The following is an 18,817-nucleotide window of genomic DNA, read 5'->3' as shown; positions in this document are numbered from 1 at the left end:
TAGTTCATTTTTGCTTTTCTTTCCCTCACCCCTGGAGACATGTCAAGAAGTTGCTGTAGCCTAGGTCAAAGAGGTTGCTTCCTGTTTTCTCCTGTAGGATTTTGATGGTTTCATCGCTTCTCGGCCTTTTGGCTAAGATCAAGTGTAGGATTTTGATGGTTTCCTGTCTCACAGTTAGGTCTTTCATTCATGTTGAATTTACTTTTCTGTATGGTATAAGAAAGTGGTCCAGTTTCATTCTTCTGCATATCGCTGTCCAGTTTTCCCAGCACCATGTGCTGAAGAGACTGTCTTTTTTCCATTGGATACTCTTTCCTCCTTTGTTCAAGATAGGTTGGCCTTACATTTGTGGGTCCATTTCTGGGTTCTGTATTCTGTTGCATTGATCTATGTGTCTGTTTTTGTGCCAGTACCATACTGTCTAGATTACCGCTTTGTAATACATCTTGAAGTCTGCAATTGTGATGCCTCTAGCTTTGGTTTTCTTTTTCAGGATTGCTCTGGCTATTTGGGGTTTTCTTTGGTTCCAGACAAATTTTGGGATTGTTTGTTCTAGCTCTGTGAAGAATGCTGGTGTTATTTTGATAGGAATTACATTGAGTGTTAGATTGCTTTGGGTCGTATAGACATTTTAACAATATTTGTTCTTTCAATCCATGAACATGGAATCTTTTTTCCTTTCTTTGTGTCTTCAATTTCTTTCATAAGCTTTGTGTAGTTTTCGGTGTACAGATCTTTTACCTCTTTGGTTAGGCTTATTCCTAGGTACTTTATGGCTTTTGGTGCAATTGTAAATGGGATCAATTCCTTGATTTCTCTTTCTGTTGCTTCATTATTGGTGTATAGAAATGCAACCAATTTCTCTGCATTGATTTTATATCCTGTGACTTTGCTGAATTCATGCATCAGTTCTAGCAATTTTTTGGTGGAGTCTTTGGCATTTTCCATGTAGAGTATCATGTTATATGCGAAGAGTGAAAGTTTTGACTTCTTCTTTGCCAGTTTGGATGCTGTTTATTTCTTTTTGTTGTCTGATTGCTGAGGCTAGGACTTCTAGTACTATGTTGAACAACAGTGGTGAGAGTGTACATCTCTGTCGTGTTTCTGACTTTAGGAGTAAAGCTCTCAGGTTTTCCCCATTAAAGGATGATATTAGCTTCATATATGGCTTTTATGATGTTGAGGTATGTTCCTTCTACCTCTGCTTTCTTGATGGTCTTTATCAAGAAAGGATGCTGGATTTTGCCAAATGCTTTTTCTGCACCTATAAAGGATCATATGGTTCTTATCCTTTGTTTTGTAAATGTGGTATAGCATATTGAACCAGCCTTGCAGCCCAGGAATAAGTCCCAATTAATCATGGTTAATAATTCTTCTAATGTACTGTTGAATTTGATTTGCTAGTACATTTATCTTATTGAGAATTTTTGCATCTAGGTTCATTAGGGATATTGGCCTGTAATTCTCCTTTTTAGTGGGTCTTTGTCTGGTTTTGGAATCAAGGTAATGCTGGCTTCATAGAATGAGTTTGGAAGCTTTCTTTCCATTTCTGTATTTAGGATTAGTTTAGAAGAATAGGTACTAACTCTTCTTTTTTTTTTTTTAATTTTTTTTTTTTTAACGTTTATTTATTTTTGAGACAGAGAGAGACAAAGCATGAACGGGTGAGAGTCAGAGAGAGGGAGACAGAGAATCTGAAACAGGCTCCAGGCTCTGAGCTGTCAGCACAGAACCCGATGCGGGGCTCGAACTCACGGACCGCGAGACATGACCTGAGCCGAAGTCGGCCGCTTAACCAACTGAGCCACCCTGGTGCCCCGTTATTAACTCTTCTTTAATTTTTTTTTTTTAATTTTTTTTTTTTTCAACGTTTTTTATTTATTTTTGGGACAGAGAGAGACAGAGCATGAACGGGGGAGGGGCAGAGAGAGGGAGACACAGAATCGGAAACAGGCTCCAGGCTCCGAGCCATCAGCCCAGAGCCTGACGCGGGGCTCGAACTCACGGACCGCGAGATCGTGACCTGGCTGAAGCCGGACGCTTAACCGACTGCGCCACCCAGGCGCCCCGACTCTTCTTTAAATGTCTGGTAGAATTTCCCTGGGAAGCCATCTGGCCCAGGACTTTGTTCGGAGATTTTTGATAACTGATTCAATTTCTTTGCTTATGGGCCTCTTCAAATTTTCTATTTTTTCCTGTTTGAGCTTTGGTAGTGTGTGAGTGTCTAGGAATTTGTACATTTCTTCCAGATTGTCCAGTTTGTTGGCATATAATTTTTCATACTATTCTCTTATAATTGTTTATATTTCTGTGGTGTTGGTTGTGATCTCTTTCTTTCTCTTTTTTTAATGTTTAGTTTTTTTGAGAGAGAGTGCACACATGCACAAGCCAGGGAGGGGCAGAATGGAAGGAGGACAGAGGATCCAAAGCGGGCTCCGTGCTGACAGCAGAGACACCAGTATGGGGCTCAGACTTGCGAACCATGAGATCATGACCTCAGCTGAAGTTGGATGCTTATCCAATTGAGCCACCCAGGTGTCCCATGATCTCTCCTCTTTCCTTCATGATTTTATCTATTTGGATCCTCTCTCTCTCTCTCTCTCTCTCTCTCTCTCTCTCTTTTTTATAAGTCTAGCTAGGGGTTTATCAATTTTTATTCTTGCAAAAAACCAGCTCTTAGATTCATTGATGTGTTCTGTTTTTCTGAAAACAGCTAGGGACAAATGGACCTTAACCTGCAGGGGTAGACACTGTTCTACTGGGGTTTTTGTTTGTTTGTTTCTATATTGTTTATTTCTGCTCTAATCTTTATTATTTCCCTTCTTCTGCTGGCTTTGGGCTTTATTTGCTGCTCATTTTCTAGCTCCTTTAGGTGTAAGTTTAGATTGTGTATTTGGGACTGTTCTTACTTCTTGAGATAGGCCTAAATTGCAATGTATTTTCCTCTTAGGACTGCCTTTGCTGCATCTGAAAGGGTTTGGACTATTGTGTTTTCATTTGCTTTCATGTATTTTTTAATTTCTTCTTTAATTTCCTGGTTAACCCATTCTTTCTTCAGTAGGATGTTCTTTAACCTCCATGTATTTGAGGGCTTTCCAAATTTTTTCTTGTGGTTCATTTCAAGTTTCATAGTGTTGTGATCTGAAAATTTGCATGGTATGATATGGACCTTTTTGTACCTCTTGAGGGCTGATTTGTGACCCAGCATGTGATCAATTCTGGAAAATGTTCCATGTACACTTGAGAAGAATGTGTATTCTGCTACTTTAGGATGAAATGTTCTGAATATATCTATTAAGCCCATCTGGTCCAGTATGTCATGCAAAGCCATTGTTTCCTTGTTGATTTTCTGCTTAGATGATCTATCTGTTGCAAGTGGGGTATTAAAGTCTCCTAGTATTATGGTATTATTATTAAGGAGTTTTTTTTATGTTTGTGATTAATCAACTTATGTATGTGGGTGCTCTTCAGTTAGGGGCATTAAATATTTACATTTGTTGGATCTTCATGATGTATAGACCCTTAATTATGACATAATGCTCTTCTTCATCTCTTGTTACAGTCCTTGGTTTAAAATCTAGTTTGTCTGATACATGGCTACTCCAGGTTCCTTTTGACCTCCATTAGCATGATAGATGTTCTCCATCCCCTCACTTTCAGTCTGTGGGTGTCCTATGGTCTAAAATGAGTCTATTGTAGGCAGAATATAGATGGATCTTGTTTTTTAATCCATTCTGATACCCTATGTCTTTTTTTTTTTTTTTTTTTTTTTTTCCCCAACGTTTATTTATTTTTGGGACAGAGAGAGACAGAGCATGAACGGGGGAGGGGCAGAGAGAGAGGGAGACACAGAATCGGAAACAGGCTCCAGGCTCCGAGCCATCAGCCCAGAGCCTGACGCGGGGCTCGAACTCACGGACCGTGAGATCGTGACCTGGCTGAAGTCGGACGCTTAACCGACTGCGCCACCCAGGCGCCCCATACCCTATGTCTTTTGATTGGAGCATTTCATTTATATTCAGAATGATTATTGAAAGATATGAATTTAGTGCCATTGTGATATCTGTCAATTTGGTGTTTCTGATGATATTCTCTGGTCCTTTGTAGTCTTAGCTGCTTTGGTCCTTTTTTTTCCCCTCAGAGAGTCCCCCTTAAAATTTCTTGCCGAAATGGTTTAGTGGTCACACATTCCTTTAGTTTTTTTGTTTGTCTGGGAAAGTCTTTTTCTCTCCTTTTATTCTGAATGACAGCCTTGCTGGATAAAGGATTCTTGACTGCATATTTTTCCTGTTCAGCACATTGAATATGTCCTGCCACTCCCTTCTGGCCTGCCAAGTTTCAGTGGACAGGTCTGCTGCTAACCTTATGTATCTACCCTTGTAGGCTAGGACCTTTTGTCCATAGCTACTTTCGGAATTTTCTCTTTATCCTTGTATTTTGCAAATTTCACTATGATACATTGTGATGTTGACCTGTTTTTGTTGACTTTGAAGTGAGTTCTCTGTGCCTCTTGGACTTGGATGCCTGTTTCCTTCCCCAGATTAGGGAAGTTCTCTGCTATAATTTGTTCAAATAAACCTCCCCTTTTCCTCGCTTTTCTTTTTCTGGGACTCCTTTGATACGAATATTGTTTCGTTTCTTGTAATCAGTTAGTTTTCTAAGCCTCCCCTTGTCATCTAGTAATTTTCTTTCCTTCTTTTTGTCAGTTTCATGATTTTCCATAATTTTTTCTTCTGTTTCACCTATTCTCTGCTTCTTTAATTCTTGCTGTCCCTGTATCTAGTTTATTTTGCAGTTCAGTTATAGCATTTTTTAATTCATCCTGACTAGTTCTTAGGTCTTTGATCTCTGCAGCAAGGGTTTCTCTGGTGTCTTCTGTGCCTTTTTTAAGCCCAGATAGTAGTTATGACTGTTGTTCTAAATTCTTGTTCAGATATATTGCTTATATCTGTTTTGAGCCGGTCCCTGGCTGTGATATCTTCTTGACCTTTCTTTTGGGGAGAATTCCTTCATCTTGTCATTTTGGCTAAGTTTCTGTCCTTTGCATGTTTTAAAAGCTTGTTATGTTTCCTACACCTGAGAATACTACTGTATTAAAAAGGGGTCATACCCTGTCCGGGGCCTGTCACTCCAGGAAGTGTTTCTGGTGTATGCTGTGTGCCCTCTGCTGTTGCATTTTGGCTGCTCTTTCCCACTGGTCAGTCCTTTACAAAGCTCCTCCTTGCTTGTAGTGGTGGAGTGTATGGAACTTCAACCAGGTGTGCTTTGATTTTTTTGTTGAAGTAACCCTAGGAAAAAAGGAAAAGGCTGGGGGGGGGGGTGCCGGGGACGGCGAAGGCTGATCCCATAAAAAGAGAAAAAGAGAGGGAACAAAAAACTATAAAGCTGATTGCACAGAAAAAGAAAGGGGGGGGGGGGAAGCAGAAGAAAAAAGAAAAGAAGGAAAAAGAAAATTAAAAAGCCTGATTCAAAAAAAAAAAAGATAAAAGGAAATGACAAAAAGTAAACCAGAAACTATGAGCCTGGTTCCAAAAGAAAAAAGAGAAAAGGAGAAAAAAACTAAAAATGAGTTGTCTTTGGTGCTTGAGGGGTGCTTGACTGTGCTGGTCTGGAGGAAAGGCTGGCTGCATTAGCTCAGATTCCATCTTGCTTCCAGTAGATAAGCCGTTGCCAGGCATGGAGGGGCAGAGTATGGTGTAAGCAGGTCCCAACTCCACTGGGGGCCGCTGTGCTCCTCTCTGAAGTCCCACTGTGTTGTGTTGGGGGAAAAAATGGCATCACCCCAGGCTTTGATCCCCAGACTGGGGATCCCAACCACCACTGTTGAGTAGCCCTTACAGAATAGTGAGGGCAGTCACCTTGCCCTCAGCCACAAGTATCCTGCACCTTCTCCTTGGTGCACAGTTGGGATTCAAAACCCCAAATCTTAAAGGACCTGGCATAGTGCAGATCTACTCCCCTCCTCCAGAGTAGAGCCTTTCCACCCTGCTGATGAAAGGGTTTGGCCGTCACCTGCATGGTCTTTTGTCCTTGGTGAGGCAATAAACCCTCTTCCAGAAGTACTCCAGGAAGGGGACTGTTCTCTTCCAGTGTACCCTGGAGATGTCTACACTACAGTATGCACTCCAGGGCCAGCTCCCTTCTCCCCAGGAGTGCGTCCACAGCTCCGCTCAGGAGAAAGACACATACTTCCAAAACCTTGGAGTGAGAGCTCCAAAAGCTATTTGCAAAACAAAACTGGGATGCTCAGTTTTTCTCGCTCCCCAGTTCATGGTCCAAAGAGGTTTTCCTCTTGTGCTAACTTGATGTTGCACTTTCTTAACCCTTCTCTCTTTCCCTCCCTTTTGTCTCTGCACAGAAATGGTTCCCTCTTGTCTGTGGCTCCACTGTTTTTCTCTTCCCCAGTTCACATCCATGCACCTCACATCTACCAAGCTGTTTCCCTCCAACTGTGGAGATCCTTCTGTTGCTCTGCAGATCTATTTCCTGGGTGTTCCAAAAAATCTGACCTCAATACAGCTGTGTTTAGGGACAAAGAAAGCCCAGGATCCCCTACTTCTCCACCATCTTAACTCTCCCCGCTATATATCCTGTATTTTAACAAGTTTAATATCTGATGTCTTTGGGAGTTTTAAATATTTTTCTAAAAATTATTATTATTTCTGTTAGTCGTGGTGGCATTCCTTCCCATGTGTTTGATTAATAATTGATGGCAGTCCTGTAGACCTTACTTCAGAAGAAGTCTTACCTCAGAGAAGATTGTCTTCTGCTTCTGCTGGTAGCCAGCAGACCAGTTGGGCATCTTTAAACATACCAGACCTCCCTCTCTTACCCGATTACTGGGGTCAAGCTTAATTTCCTTGGTAAGTGTGCTGCTGTGGGCATCTGTCCTTAGGCAGCCCCACTACTCTGAGCTGTGTCATATTCAACCTGCTGCTCTACTCAGCTCTTTATTGTTCTAGCTCCAAGTTTTCTTATTGTTGTTTGGTTTTTCATTTGGTTTTTAGAGAAGGAGCAACAGGGGATATTCATGTTTGGCACCCTCTCCTACCTCTTGTGAGACCACCTGTGGCTCGAAGAAAATGTCCTTTCCAGGTTTTATTTTTACTTTAGTGGAATGGAGACCTGCAAGCATCTTGTAAGATATCATACAAAAAGCTAAGGTGGTTAAACATTTTTAGACTGTTTATTTTTGTACCAAAAACATAAAAAACTAAAATAATACTGAAACTGAGAATAAATCAATATTCATTTTATAAAGGGTTAATAGACAAGTGTTTAGAGATGTCACCTATCCAAAATATCTTGATTCCTGAAAACACATCGCAAGCATTTGCTTATATTATTTTGAAAGACGTCAGTAATTCCTATACATAGTCACCTGAATGTTTTTCATTATTTTCTTTTATATTTTGTCTAGGCTGCTACTGAGGAAGAAAACAGCCATGGTCAAGTAAATGGTATTCTGAATGCTCCAAGCCTTGGTTCACCGATTCGTGTCCGCTCAGAGATTACTCAGCCAGACAGAGATGTTCCATTGGTACGGAAGTTACGTTCTATCCACAGCTTTGAGCTGGAAAAACGTCTAACACTGGAGCCAAAGCCAGATACTGACAAGTTTCTTGAGACCTGGTATGAAATAGTTTTTCTTTTCTTTAAAGCTACTAAGAAAGATGCTATAGTTATCCTCAACATCATCATTACTAATTTCTATAATGTAAAGTCTTTCAAATAAGAAATGTTTGCATTTTTGTAGTACTGATTTGATTAAGCTCTCATCTCCATCCATGTTTTTATTATCTTTGTGATTCTTAATGTGAATTGTCTTATAATATTGTTACAAGTTCTTATAACACAGCTTTTGGCCTTGCAAGTTGAGCAGTGGGAACTGGTAATTTCATAAAACTAGGTACAAGTTAAAAACATTTTGAACTTACCTTGTTTGGAAGGGATCTCATTTATTGGAGTAAGAAGATGCAGTGTAGAGTTGGGAGTGCACAAGATAAAGAAGGTATTGTGCAGGAAGAAGGGGAGTTCGTGAAGGAGGGAAACAAGTAATTTATATACAAGGGACAGGCAGTTCAATTCAATTTAATGAAGGCCTTCTGTGAGTAAGTACTGTAGGAAAAATAGGCATGAATAAGTTTCTTCCTAGAAATAAGGAAAGGTGGAACTTTAGAGAGCTATACATAGGTAATAATTATAGTTCATGATTAGAAGTCCAATTATCCGTAAATTTTGCTAACAGAAGAATTGTTATATATAAATTAAAGAAGACTGCAGTAATACTAAGAGCCAAGTGACTAGTGATGGTCGCATGCCCTTCAGTGTACATCCCCGGTGGCTGCTATTGGCAATGAAATGTTAGAAGGACCATGTAATTGACTAACATGGTGTTTACTGTGTTTAAAGACAGTTCAGCCACTTCTGGCCTAGTCTAATCTGGCTTCCATTTTCAATCGTCCTTCATATATGTGTATTCTTCCTTACATGGTAGTCATTCAGTCTCACAGCTATGTGATAGAAGCTATGTCTGTACATTGATATGGTCAAAAGGATGGATTTGAGATGGGGCAGTGCTTAAACATTTTGAGTTGTGGCTAAGATTGGGAATAAAGACCTAAATGCAATAGGAGTAAAAGCTTAGTTTGGTAAAGAATTAGTTTAACAAAGGAATGAAACCAAAGGGAGTCCATGTTGAGGGAAGAGCTGAGAAATAAAAATAAGGTGGAGTTAAGAGAAGTAATCCAAGAAAATGAACTCAAGCCAGAAGCTAGAATGAAAAGGGAACAGTTGAAGGAATTGAAGCACCTAATTACAGACTTGGAAAGCAAAAAGTGTATTGCTTAAACTACTTCCCTGAAGATGAGATCAGTTCTTAGAAGCAAGTGCAGCCAAATGGTCACACCATTGCCTGCCCCTCAGCTGGCAGAGAGATTCTATACCTCTATACCTCTCTGCCATCTGCCTTTTAATCCAGCCAAACTGACAATATACCTTGAAGCTTCCCCCACCCCCTCCCGACCCCCCACCACTGTGTGCACCGCTATGTGCGTGGTGGACTGGGTGTGCTTGAGCAGGTATAGCAGCTTTTCTTTTTAAAAGTTCTGCCTTTGGTATTTACTTGAATGAGTACATTTACATATATGTCTGAAGAAGAAACACTTCAAGTATTTGCCTAATGCATACTAGCTTCTTCATTTCCTTTTGTAGGCCTTCTGGTGAAGCAAAAGCTAAATTTGGCTAAATTGTTCCTGTCTGCCAGAGAGAGGGCAGTGTGATTGAATTGTCAAAGAAAAGTTGAAATAGATCACATGAGTCAACCTGGTTAGGCTTCTCTTCTGCCCTGCAGCAGGAGAGCCATCTTCCTCCCATGGGCTCCATCTTCCCAAACAGGATTATGACACATAAAGCAGAACTTAATCAGCCTGTGAAACTTTCCTTATGTTTTATTTATATTTTTTTCTCTAACCTGTGTGTGAATGTTAGTTCTGTATAGAGCTTATAGGTTATGCAATAAATATTTTCCTAGGACAGTTGAGTAACTTCTCTCTGTTTTCTTAAGCCTGGAGAAAATGCAGAAAGATTCCAGTGCAGGAAAGGAATCTATTCTCCCTGCTCTGCTTCATAAGCCTTGTGTTCCCGCTGTGTCCCGTACTGACCATATCTGGCACTATGATGAAGAATATCTTCCAGATGCTTCTAAGCCTGCCTCTGCCAACACCCCTGAACAGGCAGATGGCGGTGCCAGCAATGGATTTATAGCAGTTAACTTGAGCTCCTGCAAGCAGGAGGTTGATTCCAAAGAATGGGTGATTGTGGACAAGGAGCAGGACCTTCGGGATTTTAGGACAAATGAGGCTTTAGGCCATAAAACAACTGGAAGCCCTTCTGATGAGGAGCCTGAAGTACTTCAAGTCCTGGAGGAATCGCCTCAAGATGAAAAGCTCCTACTGGGTCCTTGGGCAGAAAGTGATCATTTAAAGAAAGAAACCTCAGGTGTGGTCTTAGCACTTTCTGGGGAGTGTCCTGCCACTGCTGCTCCAGAGCAGTATACAGATAGGCTAGAACTCCAGGCTGGAGCTGCTAGTCACTTTATTGCAGTGACACCCACGAGTCCAATGGAGGCGCAAGCAGAAGGACCCCTCACAGCGGTAAGAAATTTGTTCCTATTATGTTTCTCTGCTATCCATTCAAGGTGCTGTTAAAAAAGAACTAACCAGTTCAACTAGCAATCAACTGAGATTGTTCAGCAGATGCCTAAGTTTGGGGATAGGGCGTGATGTCTGGAGTAGGTTCTATGTCAGTCACCCAATATGAAATTTCTCAAAACAAGTGAAGGTTTCCTGTCAGTGTAGCAACACATGAAATGTCATTATAACCTAATTTCAGAATAACATTTCTAATTAGTCCACAAGAGCTGTGTGTTTAGATATGACTTTTTAAAAGTTTGTAATTCTAAAGATTTTGAATCTCTGCCTTATAAACCTGGTGAGGAAGGCATGTATAATTTGTACTTTATAGTGTACAGTTGGCTAGGTTTGATTCTTTTTGTTCTGTTTCTTTTTCGTAATCTCCACGCGGAAATTTCTCATATTTTACATTACTCTTAAACAGTAGTCTTCCAGCTTTGATGTCCACTGTGTAAAATACAGAGTCCCAGCCTCACTTCCAGAGCTTCTCCTTCAATAAGTCTGGGAGAGAGTGAGACCAGGAGTCTGCATTTTACCAAGTAGCTGAAAGCAGTTGTGATATAGGTCTTTTGCAAGGGAATTACCCTCAGTTTGGGCATTCAGCTGGAGACGCCTTTTACCCTGTTGTTAATCAGTAAGCAGTGATGCCCCGATGACTGAGAGCAGCTGGAGCCCCAGAAAAGTCAAATATGGAGGCAGTAAGGAACTGTGTACAGAGATCTTTGGCACCATCCTGAGGACAGGTACCTCTGTCCTTACATGGGTGGAAGTACCAGGTTTTCTCAAATTCCCTAATCATCTAGCAGCTGTCTTTTCCAACTCACCAAAAACAATGTTGTTCCCCAAACTGACATTTTTCTATTAGAACACAATTCCAAATGCAGGTGTAAAACAGTGAGAAAAGATAACAAAATTTGCTTTTGTGTCCTGCTTTGTAGGAATTCACCTGCACTTCGCCATAGGAAAATCAATGCCTGCCTCTTTCTACATCAGAGTTAGTCTTTTCTTCTTTTCCAGGACTGCTTTGTACAGTTATACAGGTTGTTCACTAAATAAAGTGGCCTAGCCCAGGGAGCAAGTAGGGGCTGAAACCTAGCCCAAACTTTGCTAACCAAACTGCGTTTTTGTGTAGGTCTGTCTCTTCTTTAAGGAAGCATCCTTTTTCAAATTGTACACAATGACCTATGGGCTAGAGTCAAGTCCAACCACCCCCCCCTTCCCCTCATCCCTTTTTCCACCCACCTTCCCTCTTTCCATTAATTTCTCTTTCCATCTTCAGTTTATTCTTATCTTGGACTCTCTCATGCTATGTACTTGCCGTCACTCAAGCATTCTGGTGTACTTCCCTTCAAAAAGGTTTTCTAAGGGCCCCTGTGTGGGTCAGTCGGTTAAGCATCTGACCGGCTCAGGTCATGATCTTGCGTTTGTGGGTTCAAGCCCCATGTGGGACTCAGCTGACAGCTCAGAGCCTGGAGCCTGCTTCAGATTCTGTGTCTTCATCTCTCTCTGCCCCTCCCCTGCTTGCTCTTTGTACCTCTCTCTCTCTCTCTCTCAAAAATAAATAAACATTAAAAATTTTGGGGAAAAAAAAAAGGTTTTCTAAAGCCTTGGCTCCATTTCTCCTAGTATTGCTTTCTCCCATCAATACTGTTTTATCCACAGGGATTGTTCACATGCTTCTCTTACACTGTTTGCAACATTTTCTCTGTCGGGTTGTTGAAAGACTTGCATTCATTTATTTGATATTATCACTTTGGCCTTATTTTCAGATATCTTTAAATACAAGTATTTTTCTTTTTTCTTTCTTTTTTAATTTAAATTCAAGGGATGCCTTGGTGGCTCAGTCTGTTATGCATCCAACTTCGGCTCAGGTCATGATCTCACTACTTATGAGTTCGAGCCCTGTGCTGGGCTTGCTGCTGTCAAGCTCAGAGTATGGATCCTGCTTCAGATTCTGTATCTCCCTCTCTCCCCGCCCCTCCCCCACTCATAGTCTGTCTGTCTGTTTCTCTCTCTCTTAAAAATAAACATTAAAAAAAAATTTAAATTCAAGTTAGTTAACATACATTGTAGTCTTGGCTTCAGGAGTAGAACCCAGTGATTCATCTCTTACATATGACACCCAGTGCTCATCCCAACAAGTGCCCTCCTGAATGCCCCATCACCCATTTAACCCATATCCCCACCCACCTCCCCTCCAGCAACCCTCAGTTCTCTGTATTTAAGAGTCTCTATGGTTGGCCTCCCTCTCTTTTTTTATCTTATTTTTGCTTCCCTTCCCCTGTGTTCATCTGTTGAGTTTCCCAAATTACACATATAAGTGAAATCATATGATATTTGTCTTTCTCTGTCTTATTTCACTTAACATAATTCACTCTAGCTCCATCCATGTTGTTGAAAATGGCAAGATTTCATTCTTTTTCATCGCCAAGTAGTATACCATCATGTATGTATACATATGTGTATATATATATTACATTTTCTTTATCCATTCATCACTCAATGGACATGTGGGCTTTCCTACTTTGGCTATTGTTGATAGTGCTGTTATAAACACTGGGGTGCACGTGACCCTTCAAATCAGCATTTTTGTATCCTTTGGATGAATACCTACTAGTGCAATTGCTGGGTCATAGGGTAGTTCTATTTGTAATTTTTTGAGGAACCTCTGTATTGTTTTCCAGAGTGGCTGCACCAGTTTGCATTCCCACCAGTAGTGCAAGAGGGTTCCCCTTTCTCCACACCCTCACCAACATCTGTTGTTAATGTTAGCCATTCTGACAGGTGTAAGGTGGTATCTCCTTGTGGTTTTGATTTGCATTTCCCTGATGATGAGTGATGTTGAACATCTTTTCATGTGTTTGTTAGCTATCTAGATATCTTCTTTGGAAACGTGTCTATTCGTGTCTTGTGCCCATTTCTTCACTGTTTATTTTGTTTTTGGAGTGTTGAGTTTGATAAGTTCTTTATAGATTTTGGATACTAACCCTTTATCTGATATGCCGTTTGCGAACATCTCCCATCCCGTCGGTTGCCTTTTAGTTTTATTGATTGTTTCCTTCACTATGCAGAAGCTTTTTTTATCTTGATGAGGTTCCAGTAGTTCATTTTTGCTTTTATTTCCCTCGCCTCCGGAGACATGTCAAGTAGTAAGTTGCTATGGCCTAGGTCAAAGAGGTTGCTACCTATTTTCTCCTGTAGGATTTTGATGGTTTCCTGTCTCACAGTTAGGTCTTTCATCCCATTTTGAATTTATTTTTGTGTATGGTGTGAGAAAGTGGTCCAGGTTCATTCTTCTGCATGTCTCTGTCCGGTTTTCCCAGCATCATTTGCTGAAGAGACTGTCTTTTTCCATTGGATACTCTTTCCTGCTTTGTCAAAGATTAGTTGGCCATATGTTTATGGGTCCATTTCTAGGTTCTCTATTCTGCTCCATTGATCTGTGTGTCTGTTAAAGTATTTTTCTTAACTGAAGGTCTCTAAAGAAATGTCAGCTGCATCACTTGTGTACTTATGTCTAAGGTATTAAACTTAACCATTTCCTTCACTTGTGGGGGATGAGATTAAAAATATATTTATGTTGATTCTGTTTTTGAGGCTTAAATTCAGAGTTTACTTTTGCAAAGCAGATGGTATTATTTCCTAACTTACTACAGACATATTAAATAGGGAGGGCTCCCAGTTAGCTTCTCCACATCTCTTGCAACTCTGATTATATGTTCTAGCTTGGATGATATGCTAAACTATATTACTGGGCTATCTGAATATTTTAAATTAAGACATATCCTGATGATAATGTTTGTTAGTTTGTATCTTTTTCACTCAGGCTCGTTTCTCTTTTATGATGATATGAAGGGAGAATATACCGATGTCTTAAAATATGTAGGAACTATATAAAAATAGGCAAAGCAAAAGTTTATCTGTTTACAAGCATAGTTGGCATAATAAACTAACCTGATGAAAACTTTATTAGTGCAGAGCTGTTAGCCTTGGTTAGGAATTCCCTTATCCATAAACATGAAACCACTGATTATCACATAGCATGTATAAATTTTTTAAATAATATGTTTTGAAAGATGGCTAAATTTGCTAGATTTGAAAAAAATTGGTTTGGGGTTACTGTTGGAAATTAAATTTTTTTCCTTGGGTAAACAGTGTTGATTGAAATTGGCTCACTGTCAATCGTTTCTAAAAAGCTGCTAAACATGGATTTACAGGGAGTAAATAAGACCAACCTTTGGCTTACAGGAAAAATACTAAGTTATGTTTTGATTAGAAAATGGAGAGGTGCCTGGATGGCTCAGTTGGTTAAGCATCTGACTTTGGCTCAGGTCGTGATGTCGCAGTCTTTATTTTTTTTTAATTATTTATTTATTTATTTTTTAAATTTTTTTTAACTTTTATTTATTTTTGAGACAGAGAGAGACAGAGCATGAACTGAGGAGGAGCAGATAGAGAGGGAGACACAGAATCTGAAACAGGCTCCAGGCTCTGAGCTGTCAGCACAGAGCCCGACGCGGGGCTCGAACTCACGGACCGTGAGATCATGACCTGAGCCGAAGTCGGACACCCAACCGACCAAGCCACCCAGGCGCCCCTATGTCGCAGTCTTTAAATTCAAGCCCCTTATTGGGCTCTTGTGCTGACAGCTCAGAGCCCGGAGCCTGCTTTAGATTCTGTCTCCCTCTCTCACTGCCCCTCCCCCACAATGCTCTGTCTCTCTTGTGCTCTCTCTCTCTCTCAAAAAATAAAAAAGAAACATAAAAAAAAAAAAAATGGAGAGACAAGATTAAGCTAGCATACATAAATAAGGGTAGAGAAGAAAAAGAAAAGAAGGGGTGCCTGGGTGGCTCAGTTGGTTAAGCATCTGGCTCAGGTCATAATCTAATGGCTTGTGAGTTTGAGCCCAACCTTGGGCTCTGTGCTGACAGCTTAGAGCCTGGAGCCTGCTTCTGATTCTGTCTCCTCTTTCTGCCCTTCTCCCACTCACACTCTGTCTGTCTGTCTCTCTCAAAAATAAATAAACATTAAAATGATACAAAAAGAAAAAGAAAAGAAAATGAACTGCTTCTAAAAGAGGTCTAAACCACTGGTCCACGTGACATTGGGTAATCTCTGTTAGTAGGGAGGTTGGATTTGAAATTTAATACAGGAGTGGAAAAGTTATTTCTTAAACCGAGTATCAAGGCAGATTGTACCACATGATCTCATGGTTCTAGATGGTCTTTTAGAAATCCAGTGCTTCAGCGGTGCTTGGGTGGCTCAGTTGAGTAAGTGTCTGACTTCAGCTCAGGTCATGATCTCACGGTTTGTGGGTTCAAGCCCCACATCAGGCTCACTGCTGTCAGCCTGTCAGCTCAGAGCCTGGAGCCTGCTTCAGATTCTGTGTCTCCCTCTGTCTCTGCCCCTCCCCTACTCATGCTCTCTCTGTCTCTTAAAAATGAATAAACATTAAAAAAAAACATTTTTTTTTAAAAGAAAGAAAACCAGTGCTTCATTTTAATATTACCTTTGGAAGTAGTATAAATATGACTGGGGAATGATAATATCAACAATATGTTACCTGTTGCTGTGTAACAAATTATTCCAAATTTAACGGCTTTATTTATTTTATAAAAAAGTTTTTTTAATGTTTATTTTTAAGAGAGAGAGTGTGGGGAGGGGCAGAGAGAGAGAGGGAGACAGAGAATCTGAAGCAGGCTCTGCACGGACAGCAGAGAGGCCAGTGTGGGGCTCAGACTCATGAACCGTGAGATCATGACCTGGGCCAAAACGAAGTCAGTCACTTAACCAACTGAGCCACCCAGGTACCCCTCAAATTTAGCAGCTTTAAACAACAAAGTTATTTCACACTTTTCTGAGAGTTAAGAATGTAGGAGTGGCTCAATCTAATGGTTCTGGCTCAGGGTCTTTCATGATGTTGCTGTCAAGCTGTCAGCTAGGGTTGAAATCATTGTAAGGTTCAACCAGGATGGGAAGATCCACTTCCAGGCTCACTCACATGACTGTAGGCAGACCTCAGTAGCTGTTGGCCAAAGGCTTTGGTTCCTCACCACTTGGGTCTCTCCATTCTTGACAGTGGCAGCTGACTTTGTCACTGAGTAAGGAGAGAAGGAGATAGAGATAGGGGAGTGGGTGGGGTGGTAGAGCCAACATGCCTCCACCATGATAGAAGCCATAATTTCTTTTATAACCTCATCTCAGAAGGGCATGCCATCACTTCTGTCATATTCTGGTAGTCACACAGACCAATCCGGCTACAGTGTGGGAGGGCCTATACAAGGGTATGAATACCAAGGGGCAGAGGTCATTGGGGGCCATCATAGAGACTGGCTACCATATTATCTTACATCCATATTTCATAGAATACTTTTCGTAGTTGATCCTAACAGCGACTCTATGGAAGAAGCAGAGGGAAAATTATTGTCCTTTTTTGCACTGATGACACCAAACCATAGGACAGGGAGATAATCTGTAAAGAGGCAGATAACTAGTGGAGTACATTCTGTGTTCTGTTCCTCACATCAGGGGATTATCAACATTTGAAGGAATTTCCTCTTTGACTTGTTTCTTAGACACTGAGAAGAAGAAAGGGGCTGCGAGTCACAACACACACGGGGAGCAAGACAAAATGGAAAGGAGTCACATAATTGTTTTGTGATCTATCTGGTAGTCAGCATCTACAAAGAGGATTCCTCTGACTGTATTTACAGGAGTACCAATACCAGTACTATAAAATTCAAATCAGCAGTGATTGCATTGCCTTAATTCTGTTCTTTTCATTCCTTCAGTCCTATTCAGTGTCTCCTGAGTTCCAGGCTCTATGCTTTACCCCAGGGATAAACAGTTGGCACCAGCCTTCCAGGTTGGCACTGAGGGCCTATGTCTAACAGTTACCTTAAACAACGTGAAGTGATTCTAGTGGATCTGTGTACACAAAGGAGGGCACAGATCAGTCTACCTAGGACTGAGGAGTACAATATTGGGTGTTTTTATTTTCTAAACTTTTCTTTATTTTCTAATTTTTCTTACCATGAAAAATGAAATTTTGAAAATACATTACTTTCATAATTAGAGAGGAAATAACAATTAAAAATATTTTTCTGGAAAGGTTAAGGTGCACTTCAAAAATAAGAGGACTCTGAAGGATGAATTAGTTTGCTGGAGGGAGATGCAGGGCTGTGAGGCAAAGAACACAGTATGTGCAGAGGCACAGAGACTTGAAGACCACAGTTCAGAGCATTGAAATAAGTGATTGAGAGTCTTAACTGCCCTTTCCTTAGGGCAAAGGAAAGGGGCTGAAGATAAAATGCAAAAGGTAAGGTGATAAAGGGCATCGGCCTGCTCCGCTGAGATGTGTGGGTTGTGGGACAAGAAACTGCCAAGATTGAGGGAGGGGAATTTTATTCAACAATTATCCAGCATCTACTGTGTGTCAAGTACTGCACTAGGCATCAAAAGAATTCAGAGCCCAGTGAGTCTCCTCACTGCTTCCAAGCATCTTCAAGCTAGTAAAGGGAAACAAATGAAGTGTTATTGATGCTTTGATAGAAATCTGTAGGTTATGGAAGTTGGGAATAGTTGAACTAGAGCGACCCCTGAAGTGTCTTCCAGTATTATATGAAGGGGCTTGAAAACTGACCATGAAATCCTGTAGTCAAGTATGTGATGTGTAATTGCAGGCCAACCAAAAATATTTTTACTTCCGTCTGTCTTTTCTGTGACTTGTATTCTTTGGTGTGGGGTTGTGGCCTGCTTATGATTTTTGGTACCCCCACGAAATTCTCATAGTTTCAAATCCTGCTAAAAAACACTTGAACTATTAATGATGAGTGAGTATCTCTGAGAAGTGGGTAATGGGAAGGGGAAAAGCAACTTTTACTTTTTGTTTACTTCGGCTCGAGGCTTCAGGTTTTCAGTTTTACCTACCTATGTAGCACATTGCTGCTCTCTCCATTCCTCCTCTAGTCAGCCTCCATATTCATAAGCCAAGCCACAGTGTAACAACATCTTCAGCAATAGTAAGCAACATGGTCAGAGTAAGCAACAGGGATAAAGAGTGAGAGAGTGGGACATTCTGTTAGCAGATAGGACCTCTTTTTTTTTTTATGTTTATTTTTGAGAGACAGAGGGAGACAGCATGAGTGGGGGACAGGCAGAGAGAGAGGGAGACACAGAATCTGAAACAGGCTCCAGGCTCTGAGCTGTCAGCACAGAGCCCGACAAGGGGCTCGAACTCACGAACTGCGAGATCATAACCTGAGCCAAAGTTGGACGCTGAACCAATTGAGCCACCCAGGTGCTCCCCCGATAAGGCCTCTTAATACTCAAATGTTATCACTGCCGTGTACTCACTTTTTAGTAATAAACATTTGATACATTAAAAACATGGTTCAATAATAGTGTTTTAGTTTCATTCATAAGTTTTAACACTTGTATGAAGTGTCACATAAAGATGCTTTGAGCAAAAGAAGCGTATAGTGGAATTTGAATGGCCCAAAGAAATGCGAATGTTTAAAATTTAATTTTTTTTAATAGACCAGGAATGTGTTCATATAACTCAGTTATTCTTGGCTATAGTGGGAACTAATAAATTATTCTACTACCGATATATCGTAAATTAT

General features: G+C 40.7%; 1 protein-coding gene and 1 non-coding gene across 4 annotated transcripts in view; both read left to right on the top strand.

Moving 5' to 3' along the window:
* Positions 1 to 18,817, top strand: part of TTBK2 (tau tubulin kinase 2) — a 170,097-nt gene that overhangs the window by 136,341 nt on the left and 14,939 nt on the right. For all 3 annotated transcript variants that reach the window (XM_049613463.1, XM_049613462.1, XM_049613464.1), the window contains 2 exons: positions 7,421 to 7,632; positions 9,566 to 10,154. In XM_049613463.1, coding sequence (XP_049469420.1) covers positions 7,421 to 7,632; positions 9,566 to 10,154 — 801 coding nt within the window. The remainder of the gene's footprint in view (positions 1 to 7,420; positions 7,633 to 9,565; positions 10,155 to 18,817) is intronic.
* LOC125910652 (U2 spliceosomal RNA) lies at positions 113 to 296 on the top strand. The gene has a single exon (XR_007454139.1). It is a non-coding gene; the product is annotated as a U2 spliceosomal RNA (small nuclear RNA).

This window comes from Panthera uncia (assembly GCF_023721935.1).
Source record: "Panthera uncia isolate 11264 chromosome B3 unlocalized genomic scaffold, Puncia_PCG_1.0 HiC_scaffold_1, whole genome shotgun sequence".
NCBI lineage: Eukaryota > Metazoa > Chordata > Mammalia > Carnivora > Felidae > Panthera > Panthera uncia.
Note: the sequence above shows the minus strand (reverse complement) of the source record. Positions and strands in the feature narration are given on the sequence as shown.